This window comes from Tympanuchus pallidicinctus, unplaced genomic scaffold (assembly GCF_026119805.1).
Source record: "Tympanuchus pallidicinctus isolate F22 unplaced genomic scaffold, pur_lepc_1.0 scaffold3, whole genome shotgun sequence".
NCBI lineage: Eukaryota > Metazoa > Chordata > Aves > Galliformes > Phasianidae > Tympanuchus > Tympanuchus pallidicinctus.
The window spans coordinates 43352565-43372193 of record NW_026294747.1 but is presented as its reverse complement, the minus strand read 5'-3'; the positions used below and the strand labels follow the sequence as shown (position 1 = coordinate 43372193).

At 36.3% G+C, this 19629-nt stretch overlaps 1 protein-coding gene across 5 annotated transcripts in view; it reads left to right on the top strand.

The window, feature by feature from the left end:
* Positions 1-19629, top strand: part of RPS6KA5 (ribosomal protein S6 kinase A5) — a 68119-nt gene that overhangs the window by 6408 nt on the left and 42082 nt on the right. For 2 of the 5 annotated variants that reach the window (XM_052694034.1, XM_052694033.1), the window contains exon 1: positions 18305-18411. Coding sequence is in view for 3 of the 5 variants with exons in the window: in XM_052694030.1 (XP_052549990.1) it covers positions 4524-4595; positions 14242-14460; positions 17516-17631; positions 18304-18411 (515 nt within the window). In the remaining 2 variants the exon portion in view is untranslated. Of the gene's footprint in view, positions 1-1338; positions 1358-4523; positions 4596-9788; positions 9866-14241; positions 14461-17515; positions 17632-18303; positions 18412-19629 lie in introns of those variants that run through there. The other 3 variants (XM_052694032.1, XM_052694031.1, XM_052694030.1) reach the window with 3 other exon arrangements.

Here is a 19629-nt window from a genome sequence, read left to right as displayed (position 1 = left end):
TCTCAGTTGCTGAAACGAGTTACAATCCAAGGTGTAATTTCAAACATGTATACAACAGAAAACTAATACAGCATCCTGGATGTGTTTTCATCAGTGTCTAATGAATAGCAGTTGTGTAGTTTTGGTTATGTGCTGTGTTGTTTGTTGGTTTTCTTTTTTTTTTTTGTTCTCCCCTCCTCCTCCTGTAAATAGCTTGCAAGTTTTGCTTAATCTCAAGGAAAAAGAGTCTGAGTTCACTGAGTAAGGAAGTAGTCATTCTGCTCTACTATCTTGTGCAGTTCTCAGTTCACAGTGAGCCATCTCAAAGTTCAAGTGTAATGCAGGTGACGGTGTCAATGCCTTTGTCATCTGGAGATATTCCATCAAGTAGAAGCGTTTTGTCCTGATTGCCAGAATCAAGTAGGCTGCTCTGCTTCTTGGGAGCTGAGAACAGCAATACATGCTGCTTTATGCTTTGGTGTCTCTGCATGTGGAGGTTTGTTTTCACAGTGCAAGTCTTTCTAGATGTTTGCATTCATCAAAGGTGATAATTGAGACCTATACCATTGTTTCCTCTTTGTTTTCATGGATGGCCTTTGCCTGGCCTTTCCTTTTAGTCAGTTTCCTTGTTTCTGCATTGGTTTGCTGTATTTTGTCACCACCTCAGCTCTATGTTTTCCTTGCTGTGTTGGCCCAACGCTAGATGCTGTGGATTATGTACTGTAGGAAATGTGCAAATATGGACTTTTTCTAATTGGGTACCTATGCAGTTTGCTTGTTTCCCTGAATGAATTGTGAACTTACTATGTGAGTGTTTTCTGTTCATGTGTTCATGTCATTTGTACTGCTGTGCTATATGTAGCTTCACGTACTTTGTTGAGAAACCATTGTCCTACTGACTTGGGCAGTACTTCCTTCATCTCCAAGTTTGATACCCTTCTTTTGTGCTGTTCTGCTAGTGAAGAAAAAGGGCATGGAGAAATAATTGTTTTCAAAGCTGCTTTTCTTGTACTTACCTCCTAAATTGAGCTGCGTTTGCAGCTACTGTGTCTGAATGGTGTCATTGCATACGCTGAGATGCTGTGATACTGCGGCTGGAAGGAGCCTCACTGATGACTGTACATCCTGTTGCACCCCTGTCCTTGTATGGGTTGCACAGGTAGTTGTTGGGTCATGTTCTGTTAGTAATGCTAGCGTGCCAATGACTTGGGGATGGGAGAGGTTTCTCACTGTTCTGTCATAGATTGTGAAGGCCTTCTTGTCACTGCCCTTTAAGTACTCTTGGACTCTTTGGAACAGTTATCTTTGAATTGCTGAAAGCAGTTCTGGAAAGTCTTCAGCAGTGGACACTTGGGTTTTTTAGGAGTGGCTGGTGAAGGTAAGAACTGATCTTTGGGAGTAGTGCTCCTCAAAGCAATCCAAGGAGATGTCATGTAGCAGTTGTAGTTTTGGAGGAAGCCACACCATATCTCATTGTCAAAAAGTGCTGCTGCTGCTACTTTCAGGAAATGGTGATAAAGAGCTGTTCTAGTGGTGTCATTGGAAAGAATGGCATGGGCACTCACAGGCTCTTCAGCTTGCATTTTTTGGGTAATGACTTTAGAGAGGGACTGAGGCTGCTGCCGGACATGACAGTGATGGGAGGAGGAATTGTTGATCATTCTCTGTAGCTTTGAAGATGTATTATTAGTGTTTTGATTTATTTTAGATTGAGGATAATATTGCTGCCTTCTTTATGGGGAGTCATTCTCAGAATTTGTTCGACACTAGCGTCCTCTCGTGCCTCCATGTGTTATGCAGCACCTTTAGCTGCCTGGTCTTGAGGAATGCTTTTTTTTCCTTAGTATAATGCCAGAAGAGTGAGGGGGGGCTTCTTATCACAAGCGTATTTTCCACTGTATTCTTTTCCACTTCTGTTATTAAAAATACAATAACTTTCAAGACATTTCATCATTTTTCTAAAGCAATTAAATATCCAAAATGAAAGTAAAATGGAATTAAGCAGGTAGTGCAAAACTGTGGCTTTGGTCCACGGTGCAAAACAATGGTTCACACTGTAAGAAGTACATAAATGAGTTACCATTCATCTACTTACTGTCTAGTCTCATGACTGTGGATAGCATTTCACTACTGTTATTCAATATGGAATGCAAATTAAAATGAGTTTAAGATATAACTCGGATTAATGGACAGAGTTCAGGATTTTGATGATCTCTAGAGGTCCCTTCCAACCCCTACAATTCTGTGATTCTGTGTGACTTGATCCCTTTCTAGGACTGTAGCCAGCGTTACGAATCATCAGCGTTTTATTGGGGATGCAGTGTTTCTCTGTGTTCCATTCTCTGTCTTACAAGAACATGGCATTGTTAAACGACTGTTGTGCATTCTAGAAGAGTGTTTAATTGAAAGGCCTTCTGCTGACAGCTCTTCAAGTGCATCAGATGGTAAAAAAAAAAAAAAAAAACCTTTTTGGAATACTGTATAATGGAAGTTTGGAATCAGGATTTTGAAGTGAAAAAATTCTAACTGTTCTGAGTTCAGCATTTATTGAGCCAGAGTCTGGAGAAGTTTTGTCTTGAATTTCTTTGGTGACTTTCAGAGCGACCTATGTTATTCACTCAGTCTGGGTCTACCTCACTCTTGGTAGATGGGTATGTTATCCGTGCTAGTGACTTCAGCAATTACTGTAATGCTGTACTTGCTGCTAATAGTACAGCAAGCTTCTGTTTAATTCATGTGATGCATATTAATTCACTGATTTGTAAATAGGTCTGGCACTAAATCTTGCTTACCAAATGTAGTTATTAAAATACAGAAATACTCTTGTGATCAGTTCAAGAATAATTTCTCTATGATCTGTTTTTTATTACATGTAATATTAGGATAGCTTGTAGGTGTGCTCGCATCTGCAATTGTCATGTACTTCTACTCATACAAGGGAGAAAACTCTGAAAATGTTTAGACTTTTTTTTATCTCCTGGTAATTTTAAGTATTCTTTCTGCTTATTCCAAGCTTGATTAATCCCCCATAAAAATGGATGTTAGGAATTGAAAATGGTATTTCGGATGAGATTTCATCAGTGCTTTGCACGAGAGCACTGTTAGCCTATCCCCAGTGGATGCATTTGTGTGTGTTTACAGATTCCTAGGATTGTTGGAATAAGTCATGAGTTTTCTTTTTCGTTTATTTAAGTGTGGTTTTCTTATGCTTGCTTGTTCTTTGCACAGAGATGTCTTTCTGAAGTCTAGCGTTCTATTTGCTTTGAGCTGTTGGAATTACTACAGTTCAACAAATAATATGAATTTTGATAGTGAATTCAGAAAGCTTGTGGTCTTTATGAAGTTTCTCAGACATCACATTCTGGTTTGGTTTGAAAGGAGGAAGATGATTTTGTCATCTTCTGTTGGTTTTCCTTTTTATTTTTACTTTTTTTTTTTTTTTTTCCACCCCTCTAAAACCAGCCTTTAGTTACTATGAGTCTTTCTTTTAGTGATCGTGGCAGTGTATGCAGCTTCTGGTGCTTGATACTGCATCCCTAATTCTGCTAGTAAAACTGTTTATGCAGCTGCTTGTTAAAGTGGATCATGAACTGAACTTGGCTTGGAAAATCAAATTTCTTTACTTTTTTGGCTTCCTACTTTTAATCTGTATAATTTCACCGAGCAGCTTTATTACATCGTGTTAATAGAAATGGATGGCTAATATTATGACAGGAATGAGATGGAAAAAATTGGAGCTACTTCAGACTTTCTTTCATCAGCTTATTGAAAAAAATAAAAATAGGACTCTTTGTTTCCCTGCTTAGAAGAACATATTTGACAAAATATACTCAGTGGTACAGAATACAAACATGGAGCTCTCTTCCCGGACTCCCCAGCCAATGAAAAAACTCTGTTTCAGCTTAAGGTTTTTCCAGATGTGCTGGCCTTGTAGATTCAAGGTCTTTCCCTTTCTGTCGTAGCAAAATGTCTTTGTACATTTAATAATTCTGTGTTAAATAAATGGTCATTGGAGCTCTGTTTACATCAATTTAAATGCCATGTAATCCAAGAACGCGGTAATATTGAGGATGTTAGGATTAAGGAAATACATGATTGCTTTCTAGAAGTATACTGTTGAAGATTACATAGCAAGCAGTTCTAGACTTTTCTCAGTGGTGCATGGTGGTAGGATGCAAGGTAACGGGTGCCATCTGGAACATGAGAAGTGCCTGTTACGTATTAGTGAAAGAATACATTATTGTTGGTGTGGATGAATGCCTGGAACAGTTTGCACAGGGAAGGTTGTGGATGTTAGCCCCTGGAGCTGTTAGCATGAGCACCTGAGCAGAAGTTTGGACTAGGTGGGTTTCAGTGAGAATTCTATGAAGACATTAAGTACTGTTCTTCCTTTCTTTTCCAGCAGTAGTACAATATGCTGCTGGAATGTCCTTTTAATGCTGCTTATTTCATTCAGCTGCTAACTGATTTTTACTAAAGCTTGTAGGAGTATGGCGTTTTGATGCATTGCATATCTGATGTGATTTTTTTTTTTTTTCCTTCAGCAAATTTGACAGGCCATGCAGAGAAAGTTGGCATTGAGAACTTTGAACTCTTGAAAGTCCTTGGAACTGGGGGTAAGATGCACTGTTTTTATAAATTGAGTGTTGGAAGCATTACTCTTTAAGTATAGTTTTGTTTTCTCACTGAATTTTTGGTAATTGGAACATTATGAAGATGCATTGATTTCCAGCAAACATAGAGCAAAGTTAGAGGTCAGATATTAAAGCTTGAAGTGTCTGCTGAAGATATACTTTCAAAAAAGGAGTAATGGAGATTTATGGAGGTATAGTACAGTTGGTGAAAAATCTGATCTAAGTTAAGACATGAACTTGATAACTTCATTAAATTTTCAAACTGTTTTGATGCATTTCTGAAAAAGCTGCAGCTTCAATATACTATTCAGTGGCATTTTCCAGTCCAACTATATGTTTTGACATAAATTTTACTAGTCTTTTCCTGTTGTAGTCAAGCCCCACTAGTTTTTAAGATTGAAAATGTTCACTGTTGTACTGTAAATTTTAATGTGATGCTGCTGACTACAGAAAGTAATCCTACAGCATCCTATCAATCTGCAACATGTCATATGTTAGCAGCCCTAAAACTTTGTTTCCCCTTTGTTGAAATGATGTTCACAGGAATGCATACAGACTAAAAGCATATTTACATATGAGTAGTTAGCAGTGAGACCGTAATTGCACAAATTATTCCTATGAAAGGAGCAAAGATTTTTGGTGATCACACTTATGTCATGCAGACATAATATAAATTATGCCATTAGATCATTGACAGTGTATTTTTCTATTTCTGAAGTAATTTTTGTTTTTTAATTTAAACTTAAAAAGCTTCATAACAACTGAACTCTTGCTGTTTGATTTCAGTAGTTGATGATAGGGGACAAGAAGACTTGAATATTTGTGTATGTGAAGAGCCCAAAGGGAACCCATCTGTCTATCTTTGTCGTAGTCTAGTACTTAGGTTGCTCCAGGGGCATCCTCTTGGTGGACTTCAAACTATGTCGAGAACTGACTGAAAGATCCAGGCAAACTTCAGAACGCCAAGGACATCTTGGGTACTCTGAAGGGATGTTTTGGAGGAAGTATTGTGTCGTATTTAGGAAATCCATGTTGCTTTGCTTTAATAGGTAGTTCCAATAGTAGCTTAAGATATGTCCTTAAGAAATCTTAAGACCATTGGAATCTTAAGGGAGAGCAAGTTCTCTTTGCTTGTCCAGGAAATGACCATCTGAAACTTCAGTGTTTGCAGTGATATGGAATCCCTGGGAACAGGACTGTAGTGATCTTGAAGAGGTCCTTTCATTGCTCGTCCCAGCACACAGTCAGTCATACTTGTATCGTTCTTCGCAGATTCTGCAGCCTAGGTATTCTTGCTGAGGACGTTTCAATTCCTATTGAGAAGCATTCGGGGAGTTGCAATAACCAAATATTGCTCTCCTTGCAGGAGGTTGCTGAATGAATGGTGTGTTATTTAACAACAGGGTATACCAGTGCTTGGTGTTTCTTCTTTAAATATTGTCAATGAAACTTTGCAGCTCTGAACATTATCTTAATTTTCAACGCAATTTTCGACATAAATTTCAATGTAATTTCAGAGTATCTGCTGCATGTGAAATGTCTGGGGATATGCAGTTAGTATATATTCACTATTTTACTTAATGTATTTTTCTCCTGTGCAGCATGCATTACTTTTTTTTTCCCTTGCAGCATCTGTAACAGAGATTATTTTATCAAAGCTGCTATTAATAAGAATCTAACCAAGTGTTTACATGAAAACTTTGCTACAAGATCTTAACTGTGTGGTATCGGGAGTTGTGAGAGTCCTGTTCAGGCCTGTAATTTCTTGTTTTCATACTTGAATTGAGATTGGAGAAATGACTATGACTGCTCTTCAGTTCTTTGTACCAGAATATATGTTTGCTTGAGGGAATGATAAAGAGCATGAAGACAACTATCTGTAATCACAACATTTCAGAAGTATTTGGAATGGCAGGCTGTCTTTGGAGACTAGCATTAAATTATACCCTAAAAGCTTCAATTAATATGTGGTTTCTGTTGTCCAAAGCTACTTGTCTGCATTTCTGCTGTCATCCTTAGGATTGCTCTCAAAAAAAAAAAAAAAAAAAAAAAAAAAAAAAAAAAAAAAAAGAATGGTCAGTGGGTGTTCGCATGCTTTTGTGTTGATTACTTTGTTCTGTGGTTTTTATTCCATGAGAATAAGAATGGAGGATGTTTTATTCAGTGTATATTCAAATTTAATCTGTGTTTTGGCAACCTAATTTGATGAAGCTAAAATGCCATTTTAAGATTAACTGCCTGTTGGTTGTGGTGCAAGCTTTAGGTTTTATTAGATGGCTTTTACATTTCTGGGGAAAAAATGATGAGAAATGATATTTTTCATTGTTTCAGAAATTTGAAGTATTTCAGATGTTTTTCAAATGGTGTAGGGTGTTTGTGGTGGCAGGGTGACTCTTGGAACCTAAACGCTTGTCCAAGCAGCCCTTGTAATTTCGTTAGTGATTTATCACTATGAAAATATGGATGAGATGGGAGAGCTCTTTTGTTTGTGTTTTTTGTTTTGTTTGGGGAGGGGTAGGGGGAGAAGTTTTGGGAACTGCTTGATTCTTTTACTTGTAAGTTCTATGAAGTTGAAGATGTGCATGGCTTTTGATGTCACTTTAGACAAATTGATTCATGGTGACAAAAGGGCTACTATTTTGTGTTTGGGAACAAATCAGAGAAAAAAGAAAAAGGGGGCATCTCATGGCTTCTATTTACACGTTGCTCTATTTTTAGGCGAGAGCTATCTTTATTCTGGCAGTTGAAAAGCCTTATCCTGATGCGAGCTTTGAGGTATTACTGCAATACTGTTAATGCTAAATGAGAGCTGAGTTTCTGCTTTCAAAATTCTTCTCTGTGGAGTTAAGCAGAGTGCACTGTTTTCAACGTACTCTGTGTTGTAGATGCATTATGTAGTCAATGTATGTTATGTATTGATGCCTGTCAGGCATATTAAGTGTCGTCTGTAAATATTATTTTTAATTACAGTAGTTTAAAATACAATTTGGTGTGAGGCAACTGTAGTAAGTAGAGATGATATTCAAAATATGTGAAATTACACTATGCTTAAGCATGTGTGATTATGGTAGCTTATATATAGGTTTGGTGTGTTGTTTTCTTCAAATGTTGGCAGTGAAGGTTAATTTATCTTGATTTTTAAGTTTTTTTTTTTTTAGGAGGTTTATTTGTTAAAATTACAATAAGTTAAGATAAGCTATTTTTAAAATAGTGTTTCTTCATGCTATGGCTTAGTATAATCTCACACTTTCTCTTTGATTTGCATTTCTTTCTTTTTGCATTCCAGTATGCCTCCTTTGTTCTACACGCAGGATTGGCAGTGTGCTGGTTACAGTTTACTTTTTGGTGTTACAACAACATTGTAATCATCCATCTCTTTCCACCTTAGTCTCACAGGAAAATTCAAGGAAACCTGAGTTAGTAGCCCTTTAATCAAAATTGGAGCCCTTTATATTGTGTTGATCATAATTGCTATCATTATGATAAACTTGTAATAGAAATCAATAAACTTTTACATCTGTAGAACAAAATACGCAGAAATATGCCTGCTAATAAAACTATTAATAATATGCTCGCTACTCTGGGAGCGAATTACTGTTTACTTGACTTCTCTGCCTTGTCTTTGTTCTATGCAGTATATCCTTTAGATATTCCAGCTTTTTTGTTCTCATTTCAATCCTTTTCTTCAGCTGTTTCTATACAACTTTGCTGATGTAGAATTTTCATGTTTCCTGTCTGTGGAATTAATGCTTCCAGCTGTTCTTCCTATCTGTTTTTTTCCTGTGACAGACTATCCAGTCTATAGAACCTAGCAGTCAGGTTAATGTAAACCCTTCAAAAAGCCCTGAAGGGGGCAATAGTAGGAGGTGGCTGCGGTGGTTTATGCATTTCTGCTTGGCTTATTTACTTCATTCTAAAATGCTTATTAGAAATACTAACAATAAGAAATGCATTTTTCTGGGTGATACATTTTGCTACACATAATTATTCCTTCTTTTTCTGCTCAACTGTTTCTGCTTCTGATTTCAGTAAGTGCCACTTTCAATCAGGCCATCAGTTGTGCTTAAGGGAGAATGCACGTGGCTGCTGAGTGTGAGCCCTGCTAATCTGGTGTGCCGGATGAACTACAGCCCCCCCAATGAAGATAAATGAGGATGAAATTGTCATACGTAAAATATTTTTGTGTGTAATCATCGAGAATTAAGTGCTTAAATGGAAATTGCTAACCTATGAGGATTTAAGTGTATTAATTTAATGTGGCTAGACCGTAAAAATAAAAAATTATCTAATCATTAATACTTATCCAAGTTCATTTCAATAACTCAAGGAAATTAACTACTGTGAAGTGACTAAGCTGATTGAAAAGATGCAATGAAAATACAATACAAATGAAAATACATATAATTTTCATTTATAACCCATGATTGATATTATAAAACGCTTAAATAAATGCTAAGACTGCAAAATTAAGTTAGATTTTTTTTAGAAGTATTGGAGAAAATGTAACACATTCTTCTCCTGTAAGATTAAGAAGAAGAAAGATGTGGGTTTACTGTGCACAGAAGAATGAACCCAAATCAGAGAGTGCCTGTAAATAATTCCAAACTAAAATTACCATTTTACTTCAGACAACTGTAAGGTATGTTGAATGGAAAGTAGGTTGGCTGACTGGAGAGGAGGTTTAGGAATAGGAAGTAATTTTTCTGTACTGAAAGAGCAGACTGAAAAGAAGGAACTGGTGTTCACTTGGAGAGCCTGAAACATGGACAACTTAATCCCATTCATCCATCAGAGAATTCTGAAAGAATTGGGACGTGAAATTGGAGTTGAATAGCAAAGATTCCTACTGGAACTAATGAGTCAGAAGTCATGCAGCCTAATTGGAGAAGAATAAAAAATACAATCTTGCGTTTCAGAAGGAAGTATAAAAATGATCCTGGCAGATATCAGTTAGTAATCAGACTCCAGGAGCATGCAGTGTCTTCAAAGAAATCTTGGAAAAAAATAATTCAGTTTTGGTAACAGTGCAAGATGAGGGATGTTTCCCCACTAGTAGGTTATCTGAATAATGAAAGGTTTCATTTAAGAACTTTCTGGAAGGGAATCAAAAATTAAAACTAAAAAACTTAGACATTGTTTGCAATACTTGTTTACCAGGAAACATTTTTTTTTAAGGCAAGCAAAGTGAAAAGAACAAGACCAAAGAGAACGGGCCACAGAAGCCACGTGTTGGTAGAAAGTACTTTTTTAAGGTGCAGCTTACCCTCTTTACCACTTTCCGCCTTTTGTATTTATCATTGTTGGCTTGGCTGCTTGATGGAATAAGGAAATTATTTTTAATAGTGTTGAGAAAAGTCCATTATAGACTCTTGTGTGTCTGATATGTAAGGGAAGATGGCAGAGAATGAGTTGTCATTGGTTATTTAATGCTGAACAATGAGAATTGCAGTTGCTTCTTCAAAATGCTGTTGTTCAATCTTTGAGGTTTTTGCCTGGCTCTTTTTCTTTGTTTTTACCATTTGGTTTTTTTAGCTGCTAGAGCAGAATGCCTTTCTGTCTTTGCTGCATCCTGATTTTTAATGTATGTGGACAAGTTTCTGCACAGTAGGAGCTCTGCCTCAGAATTCTTTAATTATATTAAATTATGCACTGTCAACAACAAGAAGTTCAGATGAAATTGGTCATAAGGCACGCGTTCGTACAAGAGCAGTGAAATGCATTCATATATTAGATATCTTGTTCCTCTGAGCCTTGTGCTACTGCTGTATCATGATTGTTCTTACACTGACAGTGAAAATGTAATTTAAATGTAATTTACCTTGAGTTAGCACTTAAAAATACTACTTTAAACTCTTCCGTATATAAATGTCAAGTTTTAGTGGGTTTAAAAAAGCACAAAACCAGTTGTGTGCTATCAACAGTAGGAATTGCTTTTCTTTTTCTTGTTAGAATTAGCTGGCATGATGCAATGGCTTAATGTCTTTTGCATTTAGACAAACAAAATTTTTTCTAGTTCATTGGCTTTTGATAAGTGAATATTCTAATTACTTGCTGAATTGTTGCATACAGTAGTGTGTATTACTAAATACTCATGAAAAAGGTATTTGTGAAAAGAAGTCTTAACCCCTGTTTTATAAGGACTGATATCTGTATCAATCTGCAATCACCTTCATTGTCTTGCTCCACTTAAAAAACCATAAGAATCAGTCCTATCTAGTTTATTTATGCATAGTTAGTGTAGTCTTTTAGTTCTTCCACAATTTAATACATTGTAAGTTAATTTTGGGATCAAATATTTGGTGACTGCATGTTTGTGATTCTCTGTTGGGGAATGTATTGCTGGCTAAACATTTCTGCCTTAGCTTGGTATACGTATGAAGTAGTTTTATGAGTATGAACATCAAAATGTGGTCCTTTGAGAGAGATAAAAAGCCTTTCTGAAATAAGATTATCAGGTAAGAGCATTCTTGCCATAAGGCCGTGTGTCTTCTCCTTGCTGCCACTCACATGGCTGCAGCAGTGCTGCCTTTATAAGCAGATTTCTCATAGGGTACTGGAGATTGTGGCATTGACTGTGTCATGAGTCATTTGATTAAAATAGTGCTACTTAAGCTTTATTCTCATGAAAACTATTGAGAACCCTTGTGCCCTCAGTCATTTTCAGATTTCTGAAGAAACAGTTTGTACCATGGTAAAGCTCTGTATTGCAAATTCTTTTAAGTTAACACTGGTATAGTTTCTAGAGACTTCTGTGTAGCTCATACATTTACTGCATAATTTTTCTTATGCACTATATTTAAAACTGTAGAAGCACATTGTTAATACAATACTAGAGTGCTGCTGCTTGTGATACATTAATGAATAACCAAAGATAAAAGTAGCTAACTGTTAAAATGTAGAGGCTTTCAATTAATTTAGTGTAACTTAACATCCTCCAACTTTTCTGATAGAGCTGTTGCCTTTTGGGAACCTATGCAAGCTTCTGTGTTATGCTGTAGCCTGTGCTTTTTAAAGAGGCAGAAGAAAGTTAAGGATCAAGCTCCAGCTGGAAATCAGTGAAAATTGGGTCTGTTCCCTTAAGCAGTTGAGAAACAAGCTGAAGCCATTCTGCACACTGGATTTTGTATTTTGAGAAAACATCTTGCTTGTTTTTTTTTTTGTTTTTTGTTTTTTTTTTTTTTAGCAGTAACTCCAACAGATGTAAATAGCTATTATGGAAGCAGTTGTAGTGGTTTGGGTTTTTTTTTTTTTTTTTTTTTTTTTAAGAGCAATCCTATCAATTGTAGTACCTGTTTTTCAGATGCTAAAAATAATTCAACATTCAGTATTGGAAAGTAGGTGAATAAGTGATGCATACAGCTTTTATTCAGATCATTTGTCCCTGTCCATCATGAGAGGATTTATGGCCCATGCCCTTTTTCCTGTGGTGATCTTGTAGGTCTATGTTTACCTGTTTCTTGATGACCAGCTTGGATGCTGAGTCCAACTTACTGGCACGCTACAGAAGAATTACAACAGAAGTTGGGGAGTGCTGTGTAATACTGAAATTCTGGGGAGGAAGTGGGAAGTCCTGCCATCTCATATCTGTCACCTACATCAGATGAAGCTTAAGCTAACCTATACTGGCTTTTTCTGCCATTCTTAACATGCAGAGATATAAATGAAGTACTTGGTAACTCAAAACTTTTCCCTATCTAGGAGAAAACTGGATTTGCACACAGTTGTGGTTTGGCAGCTGTATGTGCTGTGTAGTGTGTTTAAAGATCAGTGTCTCCCATCAGGACAGTGTATTCTATGTAGCGCATTTATAGCTTTGAGATGCTTGAGGGCTCTCTTTGGGAATGTGATGTGATGATAATGGCCCCTCAGGGGTTATGCCAAACACTCTGCTGGCTCAGGGTTCTGTCTCTCGTGACTCTGGAAGAACATGGAGAGGCATGCAGTGATGGTTTTTTTCATACGCCTGTAGCAGGCTGCAGCTTGGGGCCTGCCTGAGCGGGAGACTCTGCATGTTCTGCAGTACTTTCTGTAAATTCCTTGCCACTGAGGATTTATATAACCTTTTTGAAGTCATCTGCACTTTTGACATCTGCAACATAATGTTACAGATTCCAAAGCTTATTTGAATATTTGTGTTGTGCTCTTCTTAGTTTTGGTACCTGATGATTTTTTTTTTTTTAGTTGTTTTATTTGTAGCGACAATGAAAACTATCTCTTTGCTTACCCTCTTGCAGGTTTTTTGGATTAACTTTTTAGCATCTTCAGTATTCTACTTTTGTCAGACTGAATAAAAAGACTTTTTGTTCAGTTCCCTTTGTATTTAGAATAATCAGTGTAATTCATCTCTGCAACTTGAAGTTCTGTACTTTTTGTTTCTGGGGGCAGAAGCAAGGAGGACTGAAATAGTGTGCATTACTCAAGATGGGAATGCACGAAGATTTCATACCACAGCAGTAGATATTTCTGGTTTTGTGTTGTGGTGTATCTGTGCCATTTTTTCCCCCTTTATTACTGTGCATACCGCACTAAATGTCTCCCATGCTATTTGCCTTTAGGATAATCACTAGCCATTGGGGTCTGGTTTGTCATTGCAACGTCTATACTAATGGCAGTTTTTAACACTTAGAAAAGTATGTCCAATTGATGATTATCTTCACATGGATTACTAATTTACTGGCTTGGAATTTTATCTGCCATGTTATTATTCAGCTACTTATTATTGATTTTGTTTTTGCCATTTTAGCAGTCAGCTTTGACATCTGTTACAGTACGTAGCGCTAACTTCCTCGCTCTAGTTCAGATATGACTGAATCACGCAGGAAAAATTCTTGTGGTGCCCTCTTTTCATCTTTAAAGCTGAGTATTTGCTTTTAGCCTTTTGATATTTTTTTTTTTGTCTGCTAATATGCTTTTAATTGATGGTGAGCCCCCCTCTTTGAACTGCAATTGCTTAATATTTTTAAGATTCTTTTGTAAGAAGAGATATATACTTTAGAATACCCAGATAAGTCAGCTATATTATGCTTCTTTCCTCATGACTCCCTTAAGGAATTTATTAATAGAAGTAATAATTACATCTTCAAATGTAACCCTCATTCTTTCTCATGTTATTTTGTTCATGTATGCACTAAATTGAATGCTGCTTTTCCTACAGCTTTGTCTTGTAGAGATGTCAAATTTGTTGGTCTGTGAGAACCTTTTGATTAAAACAAAAAGTCCGTATTTGCCGCTTCCTAATTACTTTAATGTGGAGTGTCTTTTTAACCAGTATGTAAACACTTAGATTCAGTGCTTTAGGAGTCTGGAATGACTGTCTTTTGATCCTGATGACTTTTTTTGCTGCCTTTGTTCAGGAAGTTTACGTTGAGAACATTCCCCTAGCTTGCTCTCCTTTAGGTCCAGAACAGACTTAAATTTTCTATATCCTAAATACTAACAGGAAGAATTCATAGGCTTTTTGAAAAAGCTTCCAAAAGTTTTTGGAACTTTGGCGCTGGCGTAACAAAGAATAATTGAAATAAGGACCAAATGATAAATATTGTGTAACATTAATAATCAGCAGTAATGTCAAGGTATCTACCAGATTTGTAGTCTAACTGTTTTTCTTCCCACTCTTTCTTTTTTTAAGCATATGGAAAAGTGTTCCTTGTAAGGAAAGTAAGTGGCCATGATGCTGGAAAGTTGTATGCCATGAAAGTACTGAAGAAAGCAACAATAGTTCAAAAAGCCAAAACAACTGAGCACACAAGGACAGAACGACAAGTATTGGAACACATTAGGCAGTCACCATTTTTGGTCACATTGCATTATGCCTTCCAGACAGATACAAAGCTTCATCTCATTTTAGGTAAGTAGTTTTCAGCATTCAACTATATTATTTATGAAAAAATAAAATATGATAATCAAATATAATAATCTATCCTTATATCTCCTTAATGTTTTTAGGGTTTTTTCATGTGGACTTAAGTACTGTGTGTTTGGAGGTTGTATGGGAGGGCATAGGAAGTAAAATGCTGTTTGCCTTCAACAGTGCCTTTATTTGTGGTTTTCCTGTTTGAACTTCAGTCCTCTACTGTGACTTAAGGGGGGGGAAATAAAAGTATTATACTTGTTTTGTTGTAAGTTACTGGTGTGGTCACTGCCTAAAACAGATGGAAAATTACTAAAAAAACAAACAAACAAACAAACAAAAAACCCAAACAAAAACAACAACAACAACAAAAAAACATTTTCTTGCACTTAGATTCATCTTGTAGGTTATTTTTTTTTTTTTTAACTATTATAACACTGCATTAATTGTCTGCGAAATCTCCGATTGCTACTACAAATGAAAATGTTTTCATGAACATTGAAATGAATATTTTCTGTGTCATGCCATTGTGTAAATGGTACAGAGGTTGTTGGCAAGGTGGAGCAACTGAATGTGACTCTATTTCTGGGGTCCTTCTACTTCAAACATAGTGCATGTTTCACTTTTTACTGTTTTTAACTCTAATCTGTTACTTGCTTTTGTACAGTTATACTTCATTTTGGTAAATTCTAGTAACTTTCTTAAATGCCCATTTACAAGAGAGACTTGATAATGAATGCTGTATAACAATTTTTATTAGATTATTAGAATAATCTTCTTGACACTTTGATTTCCACATCTATTTGTCTGGCATTTGAAAGCTTGTATGAATCCTCTCCCACTAGCTGTCAATTCTTAGGAAGGTGTTCTATATGCCTACCATAGCTTTGTATGTTATAGTGGGATAAAACCATTGCCTGAGGAACTTGAGCTTGAATGAAGTATTCACTAGATTCTTGTTGAAAAGTGTAAGAATGGTTTTCACAGGTTCCTTTGATAAGGACACTAAGGCATATATGAAATACTGTCAGAGGCTGAAGGATGCAAGAGATGAAGCAAACTGGAAATGCACCAATAGCTTTGTGATTCTTCATCATAAAGAGTATCATCTTCAGTTATTCTGGTATTTATAGATGAATATTTGAAAAAAAAAAAATCATACAGGTAAGAGTTGAGATACAAGAACATATTAAAGGAACATTTGAAGGTTGGGATTACGTGCTTATTACAGTCAAATTGGTGGGAATCTGGTAGTTTTGATCATGCAGTGGATAGCACTGACTGGGCATGTGCATTTACTTCCCACCATAACACAACATTAAGGTTCAGTTTAAAGCAAAAAATTCAAAGGTGATGTATGATTAAAGGCTTTGTTCGCTGTGTTTTTCTATTCTACAAAGTCTTTATGAATCCATTCTCAAAGTAACAGTTGCTCTAGAAATGTCTTTTTCTTTCTTGTGTGTCTTTTTGTTTTTAGCAGGAAATGGGAAAAGTTGTATAGTGTATTGTTCTGGCTGTCTTTTTTTCTTATCCACCCTTCATAACAGTAAAAACAAACAAACAAAAAAAAACAACCGAGAAACCTATTTTGTGTGGCCTGAAGCTACTTTCAAAGTCATCTGAGCTTCATGATTTCCTTGACAAAATAATATAATGGTTTCTTGAAAATCATACATAAATGTTTGTAAATTACTTCTTTGTAATATTAGAATTCTGTGGTTCAGTGGCTTATGAATTTTCAGGGAAAACAGTCTCTGTCTGCCTTATATTCAGTTGGCCTTGGTGAATGAGCAACATTTTAATTTCAGATTTTACGGGTTTTAGAATTGGACTCTATAGTAACACTTACCAGAAGCCTGCATGGTGCTGGATTCTATAGCAGTAGTAACTTAATCTGAATCAATTGCAGGCATACAGTTGCATTTCCAGCAGTTTTCCAGAATGCAGGATTTGGAGCCAATGCAAGTTTTTAGATCAACTTTAAGCTATTGTGATCACAGGATGGCTTTGGTTGAAAGGTGCCTTAAAGCCCATGTAGCACCAACCCACTGCTGTGGTCAGGGCTGCCCCCCACCAGATCAGGCTGCCCAGGGCCCCATCCATCGTGGCCTTGAATGCCTCCAGGGATGGGGCATCCATAGCTTCTCTGGGCAGGTTGTTCCAGTGCCTCAGAACCTTCTGAGTGAAATTTTTTCCAGCATCTAATCTAAATCTTCCCCTCCTGTAGTTTAAAACATTTCTCTCTTTCCTATTGCTGTCAGGCCATGTCAGAAGTTTCCCTCATGTTTATAAGTACCAGAAGGTACTCCATACTAAACAAACCCAGCTCCCTTAGCTTATTCTTTGCAGGAGAGGTGCTCCAGCCTTCTGCTCATCTTCATGGCCCTCTTCTGGACCTGTTGTAAAGTTCTACATTGATAAATGATGAATGATTTCAATGTATTCTGCTATAATTAGTGAGTTTATATCTAAAATGGATTTATGTTACAGTGAAGCATTGTTTTTTCCCTTCCATGAGTGGGGAAAACCACCCCATCGTGTCCTGTAGATAATGAAAGTATGGTTTCCAGTTAAGAATGTATGTGGAAATGTCCTTGAATAAGTTTTGCTATTCACATTCTACTTACGAAGGTTAAAATCTGTAATTGCATATAGCTAATTATTTTACCTGTTCTTTTGAATTGCCTTTTATAATGTCAGTGTGTCTTGTTGGACTTAAATATTTCATAACACAGGTGTCATTGATATTCTGTTTTCTGTTTCTCTGAAAAACTAAAACAGATTTTTTGCAAAAGCAATCTTCATAACTAGTGGATAGTTGAGGTTCACTTAATGGCTTTGCTGCTTATTCAATTTGGCACTATTCTGTCACCCCTCTAAGAAGGAAATTATGTATTGTACAGCACAATGAAATACTGCAGTTGAAATGATACAATAAAAGCATCTGATCCTGGCACATCTTCTTGCAATATTAATTGGTGCTTTAAGTTATTAAATAAGAAAATTAAGTTGTCAGAAAGTGGATTTACACGATCTTTGCTCTACTTTTTAGACTATATAAATGGAGGAGAACTGTTCACTCATCTTTCACAAAGAGAGAGATTCTCAGAAAATGAGGTGCAAATTTACATTGGGGAAATTGTTTTGGCACTTGAACATCTACACAAGGTAAAGTGAGTTTATTGTTTTAGTGGCTACTGCAACTGATTTTGTGCTCCAGCTATGTTCTTTTTGTGCCGTATAAAGTTAGGATAATTTCTTTAGTCTTAAATGCAAAGACGTTTTACAAAAGGGAGAAATTAGTTGAATTGTTAAGAATACTTTCCAATAAAATGTGTATTCATGTGCATCAGCTGAAGGCTACACATTCTTGCCTATGTGAAAAGAATATTATTGACAAATCGTGGTTAATTTTTAATTCTCTCTATCAAATGGTTGAATATGTCAGCAAACCTAATTTATAGTAAACTTGATCAGTGTTTGGGTTGTGCTTTTGTTCAATTGTCCTTGTTTTGATACAGTGAAACAGCTCTTTGAAAGAGTTCTGAAGCTAAAAAATGTTTTCAGAATTACTTCAGTTGTAGTCAGTAGTCAGCTATTTCTATATGCAAAGGACATATTTTGTGCTTCAGTCTTCAAAACCTGATGCATTCATTTCTGAGAATTGACAAGTGTCTCAAAGGCTTTTCTTCAAAGACACTTTAAAATTCTCCCTTTGTAGGGTAAGCATTGAGGTGTCAGATTAAATAATGGGAATTTCATTTTCTTAATCTTGAAATGCATTCAGTGTTTCTTTGACATGGTTGCACTTATTTGGAAATACTTAAATTCTCTTTGCAGTTGGGAATTATATATCGCGATATAAAACTTGAGAATATTCTTCTGGATTCTGATGGCCACGTGGTGCTGACGGACTTTGGTCTGAGTAAGGAGTTTCTTACTGATGAGGTGAGTATTTGAATTTTCAGTTGAAGGCAGAATCCAGCTTGACCACTAAGTCATAATAGCATTGTCTTCTCTACATTGTCTTTAAAGAACATTATCTAGCAGTCTTTGTTTACAGGGTTTTAAGCTTTCAATTCATTGATCTTTGGCTTGCCAGGGTTTTTAGACACTTTTATCTCTTCTAGTTTTCCCTGAAATGTCTTTACCTCCCTTGTGCTGCCCTTTAAGTGCAAAAGGAGATCTAAAGTCACTTAGGTTGTCATTATTAGATGCCTTTTTAAAATGTTTGTCTGTGCTAATACTTTGCAGTGACTAGGCAAATGGTATGCTATGACTCTTACTTAGGCTAATGATAATTATTGTATTATTATCTTGTATTTTTCTCACATATGTGTCACTTTTGATAAGCTTAATGCAAGCTTTTAGGTTAAAAGCTTATCTCTTACTAAATACATGCCTAGTACCTAACACAGTGATCACTGTCTGTTGACATTAATTATTTGTAACGTACAGTTTTATCTCCAGATATGCTTTTTAGATTTCAGAGAGTCAAACTTGCACAGGATTTTGCTGTACAGAATTTAAAAATAGATATTTTCTGGCTTTCACTTTAGGTATCAGATGTTGAAATATGGGATTGCAAATTTGAAAGTCATTGTTAGATACAGCAAAGGGGCTTTCTAGAAATAGGCAGCTGGTAGTTTCCTCTAGAATATTTTAACTCCTAATTGAGCCTGGTGGGGTTTGGAGGGCAACATTTTAGGACTTGAAATGTTAGTTTCTGAAGCAGAGCAATAGTACAAATGCTGTCAGTATATTCCCCTTAAATTATAAAGTGAAGCCAAGAGGAGGATCAAGTAGCACAACAAAGAGTTAGCAGCAGTTTGTCAGACCAGTGTGCTTCCAGCAAGGAAATATAAAGAGAGAGTTTTCAGCAGAGAAGAATGGCAGTAAAGTAGAAGGTGTGGCTAAAGAGAGTAGAGCCTGCTTGGAATTGAGAAATGCAGTGTAATAGATGTAGGAGATGGAATACACTGAGTCGTCCTCTAGGCCATGAAAGAGGTAGAAATCTTTCTTATGATGAAGACGTATCATAATGTATCAGAACCTTCTTTAAAAGTCCCAGAACAGATGGCTTTAAGAAGTTTGCTTATTTCTCATCTGTGCTCACCTTTAGGATGTTCTTTATAAACAATGCAAGAAAAAGTGAAGTGGTTGGCA